Raw genomic sequence first — 21,661 nt, forward strand, 5'->3', positions numbered from 1 at the left:
GAGGAGGACTAGACTTGCCAATGCTGGCTTTGAGAATGGAGGGAGGAGACCATGAGCCAAGGAAGGTAGGTAGCCACTAAATCCTGGAAAGAGTGAAAAAATGGATTCTCTCTTGGAGGAAAGAATCCTCCAGAAGGAACGCAGTCCTCCTGACACTGATTTTAGCACAATAACACTCATATTGGACTTCCGACCTACTAAACTACAAGCTAATACATTTTTGTTGTTAAAACATCAAGATTATTAGAAATTTGTTACAGCAGCAATGGGAAACGAATACTAGTATCATGTTCTGAATTAGCAGGACCACGAAAAGCATGACTATCATAGCCACTCTCCCAATTAAGGAATCAAGGCACTCTGGAGCTAGGAGAGATTTTGAATCTACTCACTTCATTGTACAGATGAGGAAACTGGTCCAGATATAATGAGAAGGAAGGTGACTTACCTTAGGCCTCATAGTTAGAGGCAGAGACATGACTAGAATCTAAGTTCACTAAACTCTAGATCGTTTTAGTCATAGAGTACCTCCCAGCTTCTTTCTCCAATGTAGTGTTTTGATTAGAGTTTAATAATAATTTACAGAACTGTTTGGAAGAATGAACAGTTATTGGAAAGTGCACATATTTTCAAATAAAGCATAGAAGTTTATTGTTCTGCTATTCTAGTCTGTCTCCAACTGATCGCTAAACATAGTGACTTCAATTATCCACATATCACTTGAAACTCAACATGTCTAAAATGAAACTTGAAGTCCTGCCCCAAATCAGATCCCTCTGGAACCTTCTGGGTTTCCCACGTCCAATCAGTCACCGCATTCTGCTCTCCTTCCTCCCTCATGGCGCTTCCATTCCTTGCATTTCTACTTCTATCCCTCACACCCCACCAGGCAAGCACTCTAACAGCTCTCTGTTCTTCAGTTTCTCTTCCCTTCAAACTCCAATTACTCTAGCATAAATGATTCCTTCTAAATCCCAAATGATTCCTTCTAAAATTCTTTTTTATAGCATTGACTCATCCCCACACATTCAGGAGAACTCCATTTCCAAACAGGATCAAGTTCAAATTCTTTATTCTATCCTTTCACATGTTCACAGAATTTGACCCTAATATTTTTGTCTCTTTCTCCTACTCTTAGCCACAAATCACCTTAATTGATTCACTGCCTATAAACATGACTCATTCTCCTCCATACTGTTCTCTTCTCCTAGAATATCTTTCCTGCTTCCTTCTCCATGTATCTGAATTCTAACCATGTCAATGCCCTGCACAAGTTCCAGCATCTGCCTAGGCACTTCATAGGCCTGACAACCTATAGCAATCTCATCTTACACTTTGAATCCCTAAAGCAACTAGTCTCATTTAACATTTTGAGTTTATAGCTAATGTCTTTTACATCTTCAGAGTTTCAACTCTTAGATTTTAACCATTTGAGACAAACTAGGTACCCTATTTGTTTGCATGGTATTTAGCATCCAGATTTTCCTGCTTAAAGCAAGGTCTCAAATATTTATGGAATGACTGAAAGTGAAAATGAAAAGTGAAAGTGAAAGCGTTCAGTCGTGTCCAACTCTTTGTGACCCCCATGGACTATACAGTCCATAGAATTCTCCATAGAATTCTCCAGGCCAGAATACTGGAGTGAGTAGCGTTTCCCTTCTCCAGGGGATCTTCCCAACCCAGGCATCAAACCCAGTCTCCCGCATTGCAGGTGGATTCTTTACCAGCTGAGCCACAAGGGAAGCCCTGAAAGTAAGTTTAAAAATACAAGATGAACATTCAGAATGACAACTCCTCTATTCTGCATAAGCACCAGGAATGACCACTCCTCTAAAGTTAACTGCTTCAATTAGGAAGTGTAGCAATATTCAGTTTTGCTTAGGACAGTCCTGGCTTCCTGATTTTTCAGTTATTAAGAATGCTGTCTACTTTTACTCTCAAAAGAATCTTGACTTACATGATATACTATATATGGTCATTCCACCCTTAGGGCAGTTTGGACTGTAATAAGGGCAGAAATCAGAAAGAAAATCTTGCTCATGACTCAGTGACCCATCTAGCTATGCAACATTCTCTCCAGTACAGAGTGATAACTGCCCTCTCATCACCACCTCTGCATAATCAATGGCTTTTGAGTGTCACATGGAGGTTCAAACATTCTGGTAATGCACAGCAGATAAATGTGCTGCAGTTGAATGCAATTTAAGATTCTTTAGAAGGAAAAAAAAAATTGTGTATACTGAATACAATTGTTAACTCTACCTAGCAGTTTAAGAAAAGAGTTCCTTAAAGGGAAAAGAGAATTCAATGAATTTCCATAGAAGTAGAAGCAATCAAGAGACAGTATGTGAGATCATTCATGATGCTGTTGTTGTTCAGTAGCCAAGTCATATACCGACTATAGATCACCAGGCTCCTCTGTTCGCCACCATCTCCCAGTTTTTCAAACTCACATCCATGGGTTCGGTGATGCTACCTAACCATCTCATCCTCTGCCACCCCCTTCTCCCAATCAATCTTTCCCAGCATCAGGGTCTTTTCCAATGAGTCAGTTCTTTGCGTCAGGTGGCCAAAGTATTGAAACTTCAGCTTCAGCATTAGTCCTTCCAATGAATATTCAGGGTTGATTGACTAGGATTGACTGGTTTGATCTCCCTGTTGTCCAACAGACTCTCAAAAGTCTTCTCCAACATCACAGTTCTAAAGAATCAATTTTTTGGTGCTCAGCCTTCTTTATGGTCCAACTTTCATAGCCATACATGACTACTGGAAAAACCATAGCTTTTACTAGATGGAACTTTGTCAGCAAAGTGATGTCTCTGCTTTTGAATACATTGTCTAGGTCTGTCATAGTTTTCCTTCCAAGAAGCAAGCATCTATTAATTTCATGACTGCAATCACTGTCCACAGTGATTTTGGAACCCAAGAAAATAAAAATCTGTCACTGCTTTCATTTTTTTATTCTTCTATTTGCTGTGATGGGACCAGATGCCATGATCTTAGTTTTTTGAATGTTGAGTTTTAAGGCAGCTTTTTCCACTCTCCTCTTTCACCTTCATCAAAAAGCTCTTTAGTTCCTCTACATTTTCTGCCAGTAGAGTGGTATCATCTGCATATCTGAGGTTGTTGATATCTCTCCTGGCAATCTTGATTCCAGCTTGAAATTCATCAAGCTGGAATCATGCTTGGCATTTCGCATGATGTACTCTGTATATGTTAAATAAGCAGGCTGACGACATACAGCCTTGTTATGCTCCTTTCCCAATCTTGAACCAGTCAGTTGCTTCACACCTGGTTTTAACTGTTGCTTCTTGACCCAAATACAGGTTTCTCAGGAGGCAGGTAAGGTGGTCTGGTCCTCTCATCTCTTGAAGAATTTTTCAGTTTGTTGTGATCCACACAGTCAAAGGCGTTAGCATAGTCAGTAAAGCAGAAGTAGATATTTTTCTGGAATTGCCTTGCTTTCTCCATGATGCAACAAAAATTGGCAATTTGATCTCTGGTTTCTCTACCTCTTCAAAACCCAGCTTTTACATCTGAAAGTTCCTATTTCATATACTGCTGAAGCTGACCTTGAAGATTTTGAGCATGACCTTGCCAGCATGTGAGATGAGCGCAATTGTACAGAAGTTTGAACCTTCTTAGACATTGTCCTTCTTTGGGATTGGAATGAAAACTGACCTTTCCCAGTCTTGTGGCCACTGCTGGGCTTTCCAAATATTCTGACATATTGACTGCTTTGATTTAGGTCATACCTGGATGGCTTAGAGGTTTTCCCTACTTTCTTCAATTTAACCCTGAACTTCAGTCATGATCTGAGCCACAGTCAGCCAGGTCTTGTTTTTATGATCTCATAGAGCTTTTCCATCTTTGGTTGCAAAGAACATCATCGATTTGATTTCGGTATTGACCATTAATATCCACGTAGAGTCATCTATTGTGTTTTTGGAAGATGGTGTTTGCTGTTGCTAGTGTATTCTCTTGACAAAGCTGTTAGCCTTTGCCCAGCTTCATTTCGTACTCTAAGGCCAAATCTGCTTGTTATTCTGGGTATCTCATGACTTCCTACTTTTGTATTCCAATCCCCTATAATGAAAAGGACATCTTTTTTTGGAGTGAGCTCCAGAAGACCTTGTAGGTCTTCTTACAACTGGTCAGCTTCTTCAGCATCAGTAGTTGGGGCACAGACTCGGATTACTGTGATGCTGAATGGTTTGCCTTGGAAAAGAACCAAGATGATTCTGTCATTTTTAAGACTCCACCCAAGTACTGCATTTTGGACTCTGGTTGACTGTGAGGACTACTCCATTTCTTCTAAGGGATTCTTGCCAACAGTAGTGGACATAATGGTCATCTGAATTAAATCCACCCATTACCATCTATTTTAGTTCACTGATTCCTAAGATGTTGATGTTCAATCTTGCCATCTCCTGCTTGACTCCATCCAATTTACCTTGATTCATGGACCTAACATTCCAAGTTCCTATACAATATTGTTCTTTACTGCATCAGACTTTACTTTCAACACCAAACACACTCACAGCTGAGTGCCATTTCCACTTTGGCCCAGCCACTTCACTCTTTCTAAAGCTATTAGTAATTGCCCTCCACTCTTCCCCAGGAGCATACTGCACACCTTCTGACCTGGGGGGTGGAGGGGAGGGCTCATCCTCCAGTGTCATATTTTTTTGCCTTTTCATACTGTCCATGGAGTTCTCCAGGCAAGAACACTGGAGTGGGGTGCCATTTCCTTCTGCAGTGAACCACATTTTATCAGAACTCTTCACCATGACCCATCCATCTTTGGTGGTGCTGCACCACATGATTCATAGTTTCATTGAGTTATGCAAGCCCCTTTGCCACAACAAAGCTGTGGGCCATGAACGGCAAGATCATCTATACTCTAACTGTTTTACTGTTTTCCAAATTAAGTGATAAGAAACATTCATGCCATTTCAATTTTTTGAATAAATATATATTACTGTCATGATTATTTACAATTAGAAATGTGGTATCCTTGATCTCCTAAGTGTGTAATTTACTTTAAATTAACTAACCACTGCATAAATATTTTAAAACTAACATTCATTTTCACAGCTGACTGGTTGAAATTATCAGTTTCATAAATGAATGTCAGTGGTATACAAGTAATAATAACTTTTTGTTACAAAGTAGGATTTTGCTCTATATGTAATGAGTAAAATTATTAAATGCAATCTTATGTTTCATTACTGACAGCTTGTTATAAAAAAGGAATTAAGACTGAAATTTTAATTATTTTCATAAAGTAGATCAGCTTTTTCACTCATGTGTAGTGAAACCTACTCGACTGAGACTCTTTTGAAGGAAGCCCTCATTAAATTACATCACTAAATACAGGACTGACAGTTCATATTCCAAATTATTCCCTCCCTAAACTCTTCAACTTTAAAGGAATCTAGGAAAATATTAAGTTCAACATAACTATAACTATTAAGTTAACATAACTATACAAAATGAAAACATTGAATGCATATCTTTGGCACTATTTGGAATGCAGTATTTGGAAAGAATTTTATGAGACTATTTCATTGGTAGTACCAAGTACCATCAACATAGATGTTACGATCCAAGTTGGTGGTAACTAAAAAGGACTAATTTTTGTTGTTGCTTTGAAGCATTATATCCTTAGTAGTTAATACTTAAGTATCAATTACTTGAAGTTAATGATAATTCTGTAAATGTTGAGGACTAACAAAACTCAGACAGCAAGAGCTATAACACATGAAAAAGTCAAAGGCATCTGAATGAATTATGGTGAAAGTTAATATTTGAGATTCAGAAAAATTTTTCATCAAATATTTTCCAATCCTCATCTAACTAATTCATAAAATAATTATGGCATAATTTCACATTCACATGAGTAGATGCATTACAATTTGATATTTAGTTATTTCTAGATTTTTAAATCAAGAACAAGGCCCATTTGTGATTGTGTCTCCTTTTTCAATATAATAGGAAAGACTAGAGATCTCTTCAAGAAAATTAGAGATATCAAGGGAACATTTCATGCAAAAGTGGGCACAATAAAGGGCAGAAACAATATGATCCAACAGAAGAAGAGATATTAAGACATGGCAAGAATACACAGTGAAGTGAAAAGTCTCTCAGTCATGTCTGACTCTGTGAGCCCATGGACTATACAGTCTGTGGAATTCTCCAGGCCAGAATACTGGAGTGGGTAGCCATACCCTTCTCCAGGGGAACTTCCCAACCAGGGATCAAACCCAGGTCTCCCACATTGCAGATGGATTCTTTACCAGCTGAGCCACCAGGGAAGAAGAACTATACAAAAAATATCTTAATGACCCAGATAACCACGATGGTGTGATCACTAACCTAGAGTCATACATCTTGGAGTGTGAAGTCAAGTGGGCCTTTGGAAGCATCACTACAAACAAAGCTAATGGAGGTGATGGAATTCTAGCTGAACTATTTCAAATCCTAAAAGAGGATGCTGTTAAGATGCTGCACTCAATATACCAGCAAATTTAGAAAACACAGCAGTGGCCACAGGACTGGAAAAGGTGAATTTTCATTTCAATTCCAAAGAAGGGCAATGACAAAGAATGTTCAAACTACCGCACAACTGCATTCATTACACATGCTAGCAAAGTAATGCTCAAAATCAACAGCATGTGAACCAAGAACTTGTAGATGTTCAAGCTGCATTTAGAAAAGGCAGAGGAACCAGAGATCAAATTGCCAATATCCACTGGATCATAGAAAAAGCAAAGAGAATTCCAGAAAAACATCTACTCTGCTTCATTGACTATACTAAAGCCTTTGACTGTGGGGATCACAACAAACTGTGGAAAATTATTAAAGAGATGCGAGTATCAGACCATATGATCTGCCTCCCTAGAAAGCAACAGTTAGAACCAGACATGGAACAATGGATTGGCTCAAAATTGGGAAAGGAGTACATCAAGGCTGTATATTACCACTCTGCTTATTTAACTTATATGCAGAGTACATCAAGAGAAATGAAGGGCTAGATGAAGCACAAGCTGGAATCAAGATTGCCAGGAGAAATATCAATAACCTCAGATATGCAGATGACACCACCCTTATGGCAGAAAGTGAAGAAGAACTAAAGAGCCTCTTGATGAAAGTGAAAGAGGAAAGTGAAAAAGTTGGCTTAAAACTCAACATTCAGAAAACTAAGATTGTGGCATCTGGTCCCAGCACTTCATGGCAAATAGATGGGGAAACAGTGGAAACAGTGACAGACTTTATTTTGGGGGGCTCCAAAATCATTGCAGATGGTGACTGCAGCCATGAAATTAAAAGACGCTTGCTCCTTGGAAGAGAAGTTATGACCAACCTAGACAGTTTATTAAAAAGCAGAGACATTACTTTGCTGACAAAGTCCATCTAGTCAAGGCTATGGTTTTTCCCATAGTCATGTATGGATGTGAGAGTTGGACATAAAGAAAGCTGAGCACTGAAGAATTTATGCTTTTGAACTGTGGTGTTGGAGAAGACTCTTAAGAGTCCCTTGGACTGCAAGGAGATCCAACCAGTCCATCCTAAAGGAGATCAGTGCTGGGTGTTCATTGGAAGGGCTGAGGCTGAAGCTGAAACTCCAATACTTTGGCCACCTGATGTGAAGAGCTGGCTTATTTGAAAAGCCCCTGATGCTGGGAAAGATTGAGGGCAGGAAGAGAAGGGAACGACAGAGGATGAGATGGTTGGATGACATCACCAACTCAATGGATATGAGTGTGAGTAAACTCTGAGAGTTGGTGATAGGGAGGCCCGGCGTGCTGCAGACTATGGCGTTGCAAAGAGTTGGACATGACTGAGTGACTGAACTGAACTGTATGCACTGTTGGTGGAAATGCAAACTTGTACAGACAGTATAGAAAAAAGTATGTAGGTCACTCAAAAAATTAAAAATACAACCACCATATCATCCATCAATTCCACTTTATTACATATCCAGAGAAACTGAAATCGGGATGTCGTAGAGATACCTGCACTCTCGTGTTCACTGCAGCATTACTCACAACAGCCAGGATATAGAAACAACCTATGCATGTCTGTTAACAGATGAATGGATAAAGAAGTTGTGGTGTATATCTATACACCACTGAATGTTACTCAGCTAAGGAAAATAAGGAAATCCTGCCATTCATGACAACTTAGATGGACACTGAAGGAAGTACACTAAGTGAAATAAATCAGAGAAAAAATAAATACTGCACAATAATTTATATGTGGAATATAAAAAAGACAAACTTAGAGAAATAGTAAAGTGATAGTTACCTGACGTTATGGGTTGGGAGAAATGCGGAGATAGTGGTCAAAGTGTACAAATTTTCAGTTATAAGATTAAGTTAGAGGGTCTAATGTACAGCATGGTGATTACAGCTAATACAATATACATATATCATGTTTATGATATGTAAGTATACATATGCATCATACATATTTATGATATATATTAGTCATATACACATACATATTACATATGTATCATATATTTGAATGTTGCTAAGAAAGTAGATTTTAAGTGTTCTCACCACAAAAATAAAAAATGATGATATGTGACAGGATGGAGATGTGGGTGATAACTGTGGTGGTAGTCATTTTGCATTTATAAATGTATCAAATTAACATGTTATACACCTTAAATTTACACTATGTTATCTATCAATTATAAATCAATAAAGCTGGTGAAAAACCCATTATATCATCATAGATGTCAATTCTTAGATACAAATGTAGTTTATATTGATCAACTTAGACAAGGACAAAGAATAAGAGGTGGTCTTATGTTCATATTCATACAGAAAACACCATTTACCTTTGATGGAGGAAAAAACTCAACACATTCCAGCCATATGGTTAAAAAGAACTTCTCACATATTGCACACTTTCTTCCCTGAGAGATTATGCTCCTGACCTGTGGGTACCATTTTATGGCTTTCATTAGGAAAGGATTCTTTTCTGCTAGCTGATTCATTATAAATCTTGATGTTATTTCCTATATTAAAAAAGAATATGGTTCCTCAGATTATTCTCAAAATAACTGTTTTATGTTACATTGATTCCCATTTCACTAATTTATATTTTTGGCTTATTCCTCACAGTTTCTGTTAAATTAGTTCTCCATGGTATATATAATGAATTATATTGTCAAACCTGGCATTGTAAGTTTAGTTTTCAGCATATACAAAAAGCAATTTACTTCCATTGTAATATTTCTGACATATAGGAATTCAGATTATAATAAATTTACATTATTAAAGTGTAGGTTCAAATTTTGTGTCTCTCATCACAATAGGAAAGGACTATACAAATATTCAGACTAGACTCAAAAATTGAGTCTGTCACATTTACTAAGGTCTAAATCCTTACTACTTAAGCTGCAGAATCAGTAGAATCTGTATCACCTAGAAGCTTATTAGAAATTCAGACTTAGTTGCACTCAGATCTATTGAGCCAGAATCCGCAATTTAACAAGGTTCCCCAGGTATTCTGTATGTGTGTTAAAGTTGGAGAGGTACTAGACTAAGTTATCTACTAAACTGAGTACCTGCATTGAGCCAAATTAGTAAAGAGTATTGATTTCTATGAATCAAATCTTTGAATTCAGTATATATTAAACCTAGCCACATAAATACATACAGAAACTACACTTTAGATAATACCATTACTAAACAATAGAATAGGTGGTGAGGATGGTCACTATGACAATATCACCATCTTAAAATAAAAAATTATAAAATACATATATATCTCCACTGACCAAGCAAACAAAATAAACATGTGATTCATTCCACTAAATGCCTCTCTTGTGCCAAGAGCATGAAGTTCTATGTAAATTTTACAAAAACACTGCATGAATTTTTAATAGTGTATAAGACCTTTTTTTGGCCAAAGTGAAAGATTTCTCAGTGGTATTAAGATAGTCTGTGTGGAAATACAAACATACATACATAAATATACACATACAAACATAACCTTTCACTCATCTATCCCAATTAAAATCTTTAAAAATAATAACAAATCCTATAAATCTCTGTCTCCCTGTTCCTTATTACTCTATCCCTTGCACTCAGCAAACATCTGGGAACACTGCCTCTGTACAGAAACAGCCCTGAGCATGGGTTCCTTAACTGCCTGATCCTTCAGCAGCATAACCTCCTACACACTTCAGCTTATTCTCTGGGATGGTTACATGATGAAGTCATCCTTTCTGAAAAACTGCCCTTTCACACTAATATTACAGGACTTCTAAATTCAATGAATATTATCGCTTCCCTCTAATTAATTACACAGAACATAGCTTGTGATTCTGAATGAAATGGTGATTTTAGAGGTAAGTTTTAGCTACCAGAATTCAATGGCTAGTTTCACTATAAAGCCACAGAAAATAGAGAAGAATTCAAACCCAAAATAGCAGACAGTAGAAGAGTCTGCTGAAATACACGGGACCAATGAATAGGTCCCATGAAAAAGACACTGATGATGGGGAGAGATTGAAGGCAAAAGAAGAAGCGGGCAGCAAAGGATGAGATGGCTAGATACCGACTCAATGGACATGAATTTGAGCAAACTCTGGGAGATTTCAGAGGACAGAGGAGCCTGACGGGTTACAGTTCATGGGGTCACAAAAAGTCGGACATGACTTAGCGACTGAACAACAACAATTCACACAGCTGCCATTTTCCATTTATGATTTCTGGAACCAATCATGTTTGTTGCACTTGGAATTGTTGCACAACTCTTACATTACCCATTATTTATATCTTTCTCCTACTTGCTACCAATGTGTTGCTTTGGAAGACTGCTGCTGCTGCTAAGTCGCTTCAGTTGTGTCCGACTCTGTGCGACCCCATGGACTGCAGCCTACCAGGCCTCTCCGTCCACGGGATTCTCCAGGCAAGAACACTGGAGTGGGTTGCCATTTCCTTCTTGGAAGACTAACATATATCATTGAAATGTAAAGTTATTATTTGAAGAAACACACACAAACACATAAATAATAAGATACTTTTGGCATGACCAATAGTAAATTTTAGGAAATTTGTACCATGAAGACACACGCAATGCAGTTTTTCAGAATATACTACTTAATGATGGCTTAACCTCAGTGTTATTTAAAAGTCAAGAAATCGTTTATAGAAAAATAAATTATCCCTTTTGAATAGCTTATATGCTATTCTGTTAGAATATTTGTTAGCTAACTATATGTAGGTCAGAGATTATTTCTATGTTTAAACAATCATAGATTAAAATTAGTTTAAGGTGTTTCTTTTAGTTTTCCTTATACATGTTGATTTGATTTGAATCATAAGGTTATCCTTACATATATTTATATATAAATATTAAAAATCATAAAACATAGAAACAAATGTGAATCAGAAGGAATGATGAACTTTGGAACTGCTGTATGATCAGTTGTTGCTGTATGACAGGCACTAAAACACAGCATCAAGAGCAAACATACTGAGTCAGAGTCAGATATATAGATAAGTGCAAATCGTGTAGCTCTATGACTTACTGCTGCTGCTACTGCTAAGTCGCTTCAGTCATGTCCGACTCTGTGCGACCCCATAGACGGCAGCCCACCAGGCTCCCCCGTCCCTGGGATTCTCCAGGCAAGAACACTGGAGCGGGTTGCCATTTCCTTCTCCAATGCATGAAAGTGAAAAGTGAAAGTGAAGTCGCTCAGTCGTATCCAACTCTTAGCAACCCCATGGACTGCAGCCCACCAGGCTCCTCTGTCCATGGGATTTTCCAGGCAAGAGTACTGGAGTGGGGTGCCATTGCCTTCTCTACTATGACTTACTAGTGTGACCCTATTTGACAAGTCCTTAAGTTCTCTGATCTGGAATACCTCACCTACAAAATAGGAATTTTGTTTCCAACCCCACCACACAGAGTTCAGAGAATTAAATTATATAATACAGGTAAAACTCTGTCTAGCATCTGCTGACAGAGTATACTCTGGTTAGTATATTGTTATAATATAGTTATCAATATTAAATTTTAGTTCACATATCTCCGAGGTAAGGAAAAGTCTTTAAAAATCTTAACCAAGGAATATCCTGAAACAAATCCTTATAGTTTTTGAAAGTCCAAGTAGTTTAATCAGTAATGTTATAATGGTAACCAAATATCCAGTAGAAATGACTTTTACTTAAGTATAAATATAAAATTATAGTAAATTTGTCACCTTTCTAAGAAAAATTCTTAGAGATACTCTCAAAAACAACCAATCATTTATATAAGTAAAAGTCATCGCTCCTACTAAATAAACAAAACACCCAAACTGTTGTGCTTCTGGGTCCTTAAAGCTTTGAAACTGAGGGAAGAGCTGTTCTCTCACCCTGCACGTGGGCCCCAGACTCAAAGCAGCACTCTTGCTCTCAAGCTCCCTGTAATAGCCCTGCCACCTCGGGCTAACTGTTTATCCAGTCCCCTCCACAGACCAGAATTTCTTCCAACAAGAGACTACCTTTGTTTCCCTTTCCCTCACTTCTGGCAGCCCCTTTCTGAGGCAATACTGCAGCATGGAGTCTGGAGGCCAACTGCTTAGAACGGCATCAGCATTCGAAAACTTACTAGACCTGTGAACTTGGACAAGTGATTTACCTTCTCCAAGGCTCAATTTATCTATAAAAGAGGAATAATAATGGTGTCTTCTTTTTGAGAGTTAATGGAGGACTAAATTAGTTCATTTCCATTAAGTGCTTGGAACAATGCCTTGCCCATGGTAAACATAATAAGTATTAGTTGTCTATTAATATTTTTATTATTACTATTAATATTATTTTATTACCATTGTTCTGAAATGTTTGATTCAAGGAGAACAATTAGGGCATGAGGAATTAAATTTAATACTTCAATTTTAAAATCATTTATAATTAAACTTCAAATAAGTTTTTATTCACATAGGAGAGGGAAATAATACTGTTTATGGAAATATAGACTGAGTCTCTGGAAGAGAATTGGAAAAGAGTTAATCAGCCTTGAAAAGATGAAAGTCCTTTGGCTTAGTGATTTCATTCACAGGGATAATATGGACATGAGAAGAGGATAGCCTTGTTTATAAAGGCCAAAAAGTTATAAGATTTTTAATATCTAAACAGCCAACAGTAGGAAAGTAGTTTAAAATATTCTGGTATAATCGTATACCAGTATATTATTATGTAATCATCAAAAGAGATGTCATGGATTTATTTTTTACTGACTGGAAAAATATTCACAGTATTTTGAGTAAAAAATGAAGTATCTAAATAGTACACAGCTTGAACAAAGCTTTGATATCAAAAACTTCTGGATTTTTGAAAAGTTCTAGCAAAATAAATGTCAGAACAGTGATTGTATCTCTGCACACTGGATTTTTGAGTATTTTTTATCAATTTTTATTGCCTTTTCTCTGATTTCTCTAAATAAGCTTGTATTACTTTTAAAATAATTTTTCAACTGGTGGCTCAGATGGTAAAGAATCTGCCTGCAATGCAGGAGACCCCAGATCAATTCCTGGGTTGGAAAGATCCCCTGGAGAAGGAAATGTCAATACACTCCAGTACTCTTGCCTGGAGAATTTCATGGACAGAGGAGCTTGGCAGGCTACAGTCCACAGTATCGCAAAGAGTTGGACACAACTGAGTGACTAACACACATGGCATTATAACTAATATTTTCTTCCTCGCTCATCTATATTTTCTAGTTTTCTGTATTAAACATATATTACTTGTTCAATAAGGGAAAAGTTATTTTTTTAAAAAAACTAAACCATTAAACAATGTTGGTTGTTTCCTGTAGTCAGGAAACTTGAACCCTTCCCAATACTTGAAAGTTTTAAGACAATTCTGCATGTTCAGCTAAAAGGACCTGCGAAATCCACATTCACAGCAGAGACTCATACTCAAATGTGGTAAAATCTGTAATCTTCGATGTGTCTATCACCAAAAGACATACACAGCCAGTCCTCTAATATACTTCCCTATTCCTTCTTTTAATATCATCAACTTGTTTGACTAAAGGGAACACAATTTCTGGATCATATTCTTTCATCCCCTAGGAATGGGGATAAATGACAAGGGGATGGAAGAGGCAAAAGACCCCAGTAAGAATAAATCAAATATATCTTTAGATAATACTGAAAAAATATGTGGATGCTAAAGCGAACACAAATTCCTCTCTTTTGATCCAACAAAATGTTTAAAATGTCTCTGAATGTGGTCACTCTGGAAATCAGGAAGGATCACATTGGATTCTGCAAGCAAGTCAAAAAGATTATGACTAGGCTCCACAATGCCAATGGATTATGGTTGTATTAATCATTTGCTGGCTTGGTAAGAATCCTTTAGAAGAAAACTCTTTAAAACTTAAATCATGGCTTTAGCTCGAAGACCTGTGTGAATGACATAAGGTTTCACCTGTAAACTCCAGACGTCCTCCTGTTTTATAGCACTAACTGGCTGCTTCAGGAACAGCGGGTTTCCCTCACAGTAGAACTCCCTCAGCTTCAAATCTTGAAACTTTCAAAAACAAAATAAAAACTTCATTACACAACAAAATAAACTTCACTTCGGAGCCTTCATCATCAACAAAACTAGACTTTTTAAAAAGTCTACTTTAAAATTTAAAATAGTTAAATATTTATATTTTTAAAAAATATTACTTTATTTAAGATCTATATTCCACATTAGTATTTTAATAGCAAGGCATACTCAAGTTATTAAAAGCATAAGGATCTTCATGTTACCAAGGGTGGCAATGACTTTAGAGGTCATTGGTGGCATCCCCCAAACTAGACAGCTGAGAAAGCTTGTTCAGGATCATAGAGCTGCTTACTAATAGAGTAAGGGTTAATTAATCAAATGCTGGGTACAGTTTGCAACTAATATGTTTGTTAGGAACCAAGTATGATGAAAAACCCCTGGAGGTGCGCGTAGCAACCCACTCCAGTATTCTTACCTGGAGAATCCTCATGGACAGGGGAGCCTGGAGGGCTACAGTCCATTGGATTGCACAGAGTCAGACACGACTGAAGCGACTCAGCACGCACTCATGCATGATGTAAAATAACACTCTAATACACACCAACATCTAGATATCACATACTGTCTTATGATTCATTTATTTATGATCAGGAAGGAAGGTAAGGGGAATAGAGAAATATCAAAAAATTCTCATTTTATTGAAGTACAGTTGATTTACCTGTTGTGCACAATGAAAATAAAAAAGAAAATGTACAATTCACAAGGGTATTAACTCTTCTTTGAAGAAAACCAAAATTCAGCTGGATTCTACCCTTTGCATAGAAAAATAGGGAATTCTCTTATATTAATATTATGCTTTGATTCCCAAGAACTTATGTGGTTTTCAAAATTAAACTAATTTAGGGATTTACTTTTCTGAGCCTTAGATTCAACTGTGAAATAGGGAAAATAATACCTGTCTTCAGTGGTGTGCAGATAAAATGGCTCTTTGGAAAGGAAAAAAAAGCTCTGATTTGTGGCATGTTTTCATTCAAAGGTGTCAATAGTCCTACAAGGGCTGATTCCAGCCACGGTAGGAGTGAGCCAGGATGAGCAATGCCATTACATCACTGCACTTCACACTTATGAAAGAAGTAGAGATACTTCCTTGGTTTCAGCCCAGGGCTTAAAAAAATAATTGATTTTAATACATCTCTCCAGGGCAGCATGTCATCAGGTCCCAAAATTCTCATGAAATTTCTACAACATAGACAAGATTTTAAAATAAAATACAGGGTTCAAGACCTCATTGGAATCACATTTAGACATTCTGTCTTTCTTAATTCAGTTTCCTCTGGTATCCATCAACAAGGAGAACCCAGAGAGTTGAATCCAATGGTAGTCTCAGGTAAGTGCTGGGTGTGCTAAAATGAAAAGAGCACTTCTGTGTTTAATGGAATCACCCTTTCTTCCTTCTGGTCCTGGAGAATAACATTCTATTATTTATACTTAAACTCAGTCTTTTTATAAAAAACTGATACAAATGAATATCTTGGGATATTCAAAAGCATTAACAGATGTGAACCTCATTTCAAAGCTGACCATGGTCCAAAGAGCATATATTTTTCTTTAGGGATCATTTTTTTCTTCCTTCAAATCCTGTAATTATTCTTCCATTAAACATGGTAATGAGTTATCCAGCTTGCTAACTTACTACACATAATATATCAGAAAGAAATTAATGAAAGGAAAATAATAATGAAAGTCATTAGCATGTGTTTTGTAGCAGGTAAATTTCAGCAATCTGAAGTCACACAATGTCTCGGTGTCCACTCTGAATATTCCCCAGAGCAGCACTTTTTAATACCCTGTTTCTACATGCACTACTGGGTTTGCTGTCAGTGCATGCGTGCTAGTCACTTCAGCAGTGCCTGACTCTGTTCGACCCTATGGACTGCAGTCTGTCAGCTCCTCTGTCCATGGGACTCTCCAGGCAAGAATAAGTTGCCTTGCCCTCCTCCGGGGTATCTTCCTAACTCAGGGATCAAACCTGTGTCTCTTATGTCTACCTGCATTGGAAGGCGGGTTTTTTACCACTAGCGCCAGCTGAGAAGCCCTTCCTGTCAGTCTAACTTTTTAAGACAACAATATTCTTTGCTAGTATCATCACTCCAATAGCACAATCTCTCCTGCTAATAAAATATCATTATAGCTGTTCAGAGGCTCTGTGCATAGGCCTGCTTAAACAAACACTGTCATGACTTTAATCTCAACTGGAACAATTTTGTTCCTCCCCTCCCCCTCAAGGGTCTACAGATATTTTTCATTGTTACAAGTGGGGGAGGGGCAGTATTACTGGCATCTATGTAGTAAATATTAGGGATGCTGAGAAACATCCTATAATACACACAGCAGCCCCCGCAACAAAGAATTATCAGGCCCCAAAGTGGTGTTGATGTTGAGAAAACCCTGGTTTAGAGGTACAAGGTCATAAACATTCACTGACCCTCTTATCTAGAAAGGGGATTTGCAGCTGGAGGAAAATGAAGGTTCAAATGAGGGGTTTTATTTTTTTAATCTAAAGAAGACTTGATCATGTAGAAGTACCAACACAGAGAGATTAATTTAGAGGAGAAAGAATAATTGAAAGAGTAATGCTCAGGTGAAGGACACACAAAGACCTTTGAATATTAACATCTTTCAATTATCCTGTCTCTATGGCTAGAAGAAAAGATGCAGACATGAATAAATTTGAAGGTGTGGAATTGGATGTGAAGGAGTCAGACGTGATCCCTTCAATTTTTCCTTTGGAATAGAGAATAGACCATCTGCTAACTGAGTTATGAAGTTATTAGCAAGTTGCTAATGTGGGAGAAGCCTTGAAAAAGGTGGGAAAAGTATGGAAAAGTATGGGATATGCTGTAGGTTTTAGAAAAGGAACCTGACGTGGTACAAGCAAAAATATTATACAGGGGTGTTGAGGGACCCACTGGAATCCACACATGTGGAGCAGTCCCTGTCCATAGACTGTGTGCTCCTTTGGCACCCAGCAGTCCAGATGCATTAAGAATCTGCAGAAGGATATACCAGAAAGCAGGGAATGAGCTCATACGTACTAAGACATAAGCGAACTGGACTGGGTTCTTTGGCGTTTGGACCAGACAGAAAAAGAAATAACAGTACAAAGTTTTGAGGGACTGAAAGTAAAAGGAAGCGTGGAGAGACATGAAGTCTCAGTGATCTCAAAGGAAAGATACCGCGATAAAGCAACAAGAGAACTGGACCGTGGGAGAAACAGAGGTCAGCCTGCCAAACTGGACTTTAATTCTTCATACTGAGAGCAGCTGAACAGACATGATGGGACCGTAAAGTGAAGACCTGAAAACATCATCAAAGTCAAGGAATCCAGGGACTTTGAGCCTAAGTTGACTATGTTGACCACATTTTTAAAACAACTTGAGTAATATTTATTCTCAAATATTTGGCTGTCTCCTGGACATCTCCAGATGGGAGTCCCACAGTCACCATAAATTCTAACATTCAAGAATCGAATCCATTTCTCCCATATTTTCTTCATTCCTTTTCCTTATTACCCACATCAAATCTTCTGTCATCAACCTCCTGTTCTATCAATTCCACCTTCTTAAAACTTCTGGAATTTATCCTTTCTTTCCATCCCCCATCCCACCCACCTCCTCAGCACCTCTGCACCATCCTTTTTCCTGCTCCCTGCCCCCGCCACTAATCTCTCTGGTTTGATTAAGGCCCTCATCTTATATGAACTACTGCAACAGTTCATATATTGCAAGCTTTTGCTCCCAAAGTAGTCTTTTAAAATGAGAACTTATTCATAATACATCCTTGCTTAAAATTATCAAGGTTCCCTTATGTCCATAGGATAAATTCACAAGTCCTAGTATATCATATTTGGTTCTCCTTGGCCTGTTTTAACAACCATATATCCTGGTAGGCTCTACTGTTACCCTTATAAAACAGCCATCCTGTAGAACTTAGGGTCTCAGAAAAGGCCAGTGTCTTATAATTATCGCTTGTGCTGTGCCCACTACTCAACACACTCCTGGATCTTCACTTCATGACTAAAATATCACCCCATAAGCATTTTGACTTTCCTTGTGACTCAGATGGTAAAGAACCTGCCTGCAAGGTGAGCAACCCGGGTTTGATCCCTGGGTCGGGAAGATTCCCTGGAGAAGGGAATGGAACCCACTCCAGTGTTCTTGCCAAGAGAGTCCCATGAATAGAGGAGCCTGATGGGCTACAGTCCATGGGGTTGCAAACAGTCAGACACAACTGAGCTACTAACATTTTCACTTTCAGTTTTTGCAACTTCTACCAAATATTCCCATATCTCCTTAGGCCTTACATGTAAATTAATCATATAAGTCATATATGAATCATGCAAAGTCACTTTTGTCATGTCTGACTCTTTGCGACCTCATGGACTGTAGCCTACCAAGCTCCTCTATCCATGGGACTCTCTTGGCAAGAATAATGGAGTGGGTTGCCATTCCCTTCTCCAGAGGATCTTCCCAACCCAGAGATTGAACCCAGGTCTCTTACATCTGGTGCATTGAGAAGTGGCTTCTCTACCACTAGAACCACCTGGGAACTCCCAAATTAATCATACCACCTGTAAATACTATGAGGCAATCACTGTTGAAAAGTCTCTTTTCATTTATCAGGTTTTGGTCTTTTTAAGAGCTGCGTTGCAAGTGACTATTTAATGTAAGCTCTAAATAGTACCTAGTACATGGTTGAGGCCCAATAAATAATCAATCACATACAGCTCTCCCTGGGTACTCAAGATTTGCGAGGGCCTTCTTCTCTAGACTTGTTCAATTGTTACAAGCATTCTGAAAAGCCCCAGTCCTACGGACAATGTGTAAGTTCAGCATTTGCTTCATACCAGTCTTAAGTAATGGGGGAGATCAGAAGGGGGCTAATTTAGGAAGACATTTGTTAGTGTAAATGAGGAGAATGGAGGCTGAAATTTCATATGAACTCAAAAACAGAACTGATAAGTAAGTGATGGCAAATAACCACATGCCCTTTAGACCATCTCAAAGCTCACAGGGTTACCCTTTAGCAAGAATTGGAAATGATAAATATGCTAACAGTTATTTGTGAAAAGAGTAAGATTTTAAGTATTGGGACTATGTCATCCAAAAATATTTGAAATGGGAGCAAATATGTATATATAATTTTCTCAGAATTATTTAAAATTTTAAAAACCTTCCTATATTGAACAATGTATGACAAGTTACATTACACACATAATACTCAGGTACTCTGCCTTATCACTATCTATGTATAGAGATCACCCCTACCATCAGCTTTCCCTGTCTCTGCACCAAAGTAAAAAAGTGCTATTTGCAGTTATACCTTAGGGATGCAAGAATCACAATAAACTCATCTTCACCGACTTCCAACACGCCCTCAGTGGTTGCCAGAAATTCTCCTCTAGTCAACATGCTAGTCAATACAACTCCATGTTTTCTTTGCTGGCTCATCTTTTTTGCTTAACAATGAAATAGTTCTCCCCTAAGCCTAGTACATTCTCTTTTCACTTTATTTTTTCCCTAGGCAATCTGAACCATATCCATGACTTCAGTGAAACCTCTATGCAGATGACTCAGGTTCCACACCCTACAGCCAACTGCCTACTCAAAATCTTCACTTGGGTATCATAAATATATGTTAAACTCACTCTATCCAAGACTGAACTCAGGATCTGCCCTCCTGAAGTTGGTATTTTTCCTGTGTCTTCTATATTACTCTATAGAAAGCTCACTAGCTCATCACCATTTCTAAATTTAGCTCTTAAATGTCTCTTGAATTTGTTCAGATACTTCTATCCCAATTGTCACCACCTTAGACCAACTTACTATCATTTACTTCGCTTCAGCAAAAGTCTACCAGATGTCCACCCAGTTCCCTTTGTCAACCCTTCCGTTGTGTACTCCACACTTCATAAATATGATCTTTTCAAAATATAGATCTGATATGTCATTATAATCAGAGCACCAAATCACAACTAGCTATTGAACAACCATCAACAGGAGGATGCTGAAAGCCATGAAAAAAAGGTACCCCACATCCAAAGACAAAGAAGAAGCAACAATGAGATGGTAAGAGGGGCACAAACATGATAAAATCAAATCCCATACCTGCTGGGTAGGCAATCCACTATCTGGAGAATAGTAAATACCAAAGAAGTTCTCCCACTGCTGTGAAGGTTCTGAGCCTCATGTCAGACTTCCCAGCCTGGGGATCCAGCCAAGATACTGGGAATCCCCAGGGAATCTGATCTTCAAGGCCCATGGAATTTGATTACAGGACGTCCACAGGACAAGGGGAAACAGACTCGACTCCTGGAGGCGGCAAACGAAATCTTGTGTGCACTAAGACCCAGGGGAAGGGAGTCATGACCCTACAGAAGACTGAACCAGACCTACTTGCCAGCGTTGGAGGGTCTCCTGTGGAGGTGTGGGTCCGCAGGGGCTCGCTGTGGGGGTGAGGGCACTGGCGGCAGCAGGCCTAGAAGGGGCCCCTTGGCATAAGTCCTCTTGGAGGTCACCATTAACCCTACCAGAGAGCCAGCAGACCCCAGGGCCGGGTTGTCTCTAACAGAGGCAAACAACTAACAGAGAGTGAGTGCAACCACACCCATCAGTGGAGAATTGGATTAAAGTTTTACTCAGCAGGCTCTGCCCACCAGAGCAAGACTCCGTTTTTCCCACCACCAGTCCCTTCCATCAGGAAGCTTATACAAGTCTCTTAGCTTCATCCACCAGAAGGCAGACAGAGAAGCAAGAACCACAATCCCTCAGCAGCGAGAACCAAAAACACATTACAGAAAGTTAACCAGGATGAAAAAGTGGAGGGTTTTGTCCCAGATGAAAGGACAAGATAAAACCCCAGAAAACGAATGAAGTGGAGATAGGCAACCTTCTAGAAAAATAATTCAGAAAAATGACAGCGAAGATGATCCAGAATCTCAGAAAAAGAATGGAGGCAAAGATTGAGAAGATACAAGAAATGTCCTCCAAAGACCTAGAACTAAAGAACAAACAAACACAGATGAAGAATACACGAGAAGGAATCAATAGCAGAATAAGTGATGCAGAAGAACAGATATGTACCTGGAGGATAGA

The 21,661-nt window shown here is 38.4% G+C and overlaps 1 protein-coding gene across 1 annotated transcript in view; it reads right to left on the reverse strand.

Moving 5' to 3' along the window:
- Nucleotides 1-21,661, reverse strand: part of LRRC69 (leucine rich repeat containing 69) — a 77,514-nt gene that overhangs the window by 5,160 nt on the left and 50,693 nt on the right. The window contains exons 6-7 of the mRNA XM_027561587.1: nucleotides 14,442-14,543; nucleotides 8,852-9,031 (exon numbers count right to left, since the gene is read on the reverse strand). Coding sequence (XP_027417388.1) covers nucleotides 8,852-9,031; nucleotides 14,442-14,543 — 282 coding nt within the window. The remainder of the gene's footprint in view (nucleotides 1-8,851; nucleotides 9,032-14,441; nucleotides 14,544-21,661) is intronic.

This window comes from Bos indicus x Bos taurus, chromosome 14 (assembly GCF_003369695.1).
Source record: "Bos indicus x Bos taurus breed Angus x Brahman F1 hybrid chromosome 14, Bos_hybrid_MaternalHap_v2.0, whole genome shotgun sequence".
Taxonomy (NCBI): domain Eukaryota; kingdom Metazoa; phylum Chordata; class Mammalia; order Artiodactyla; family Bovidae; genus Bos; species Bos indicus x Bos taurus.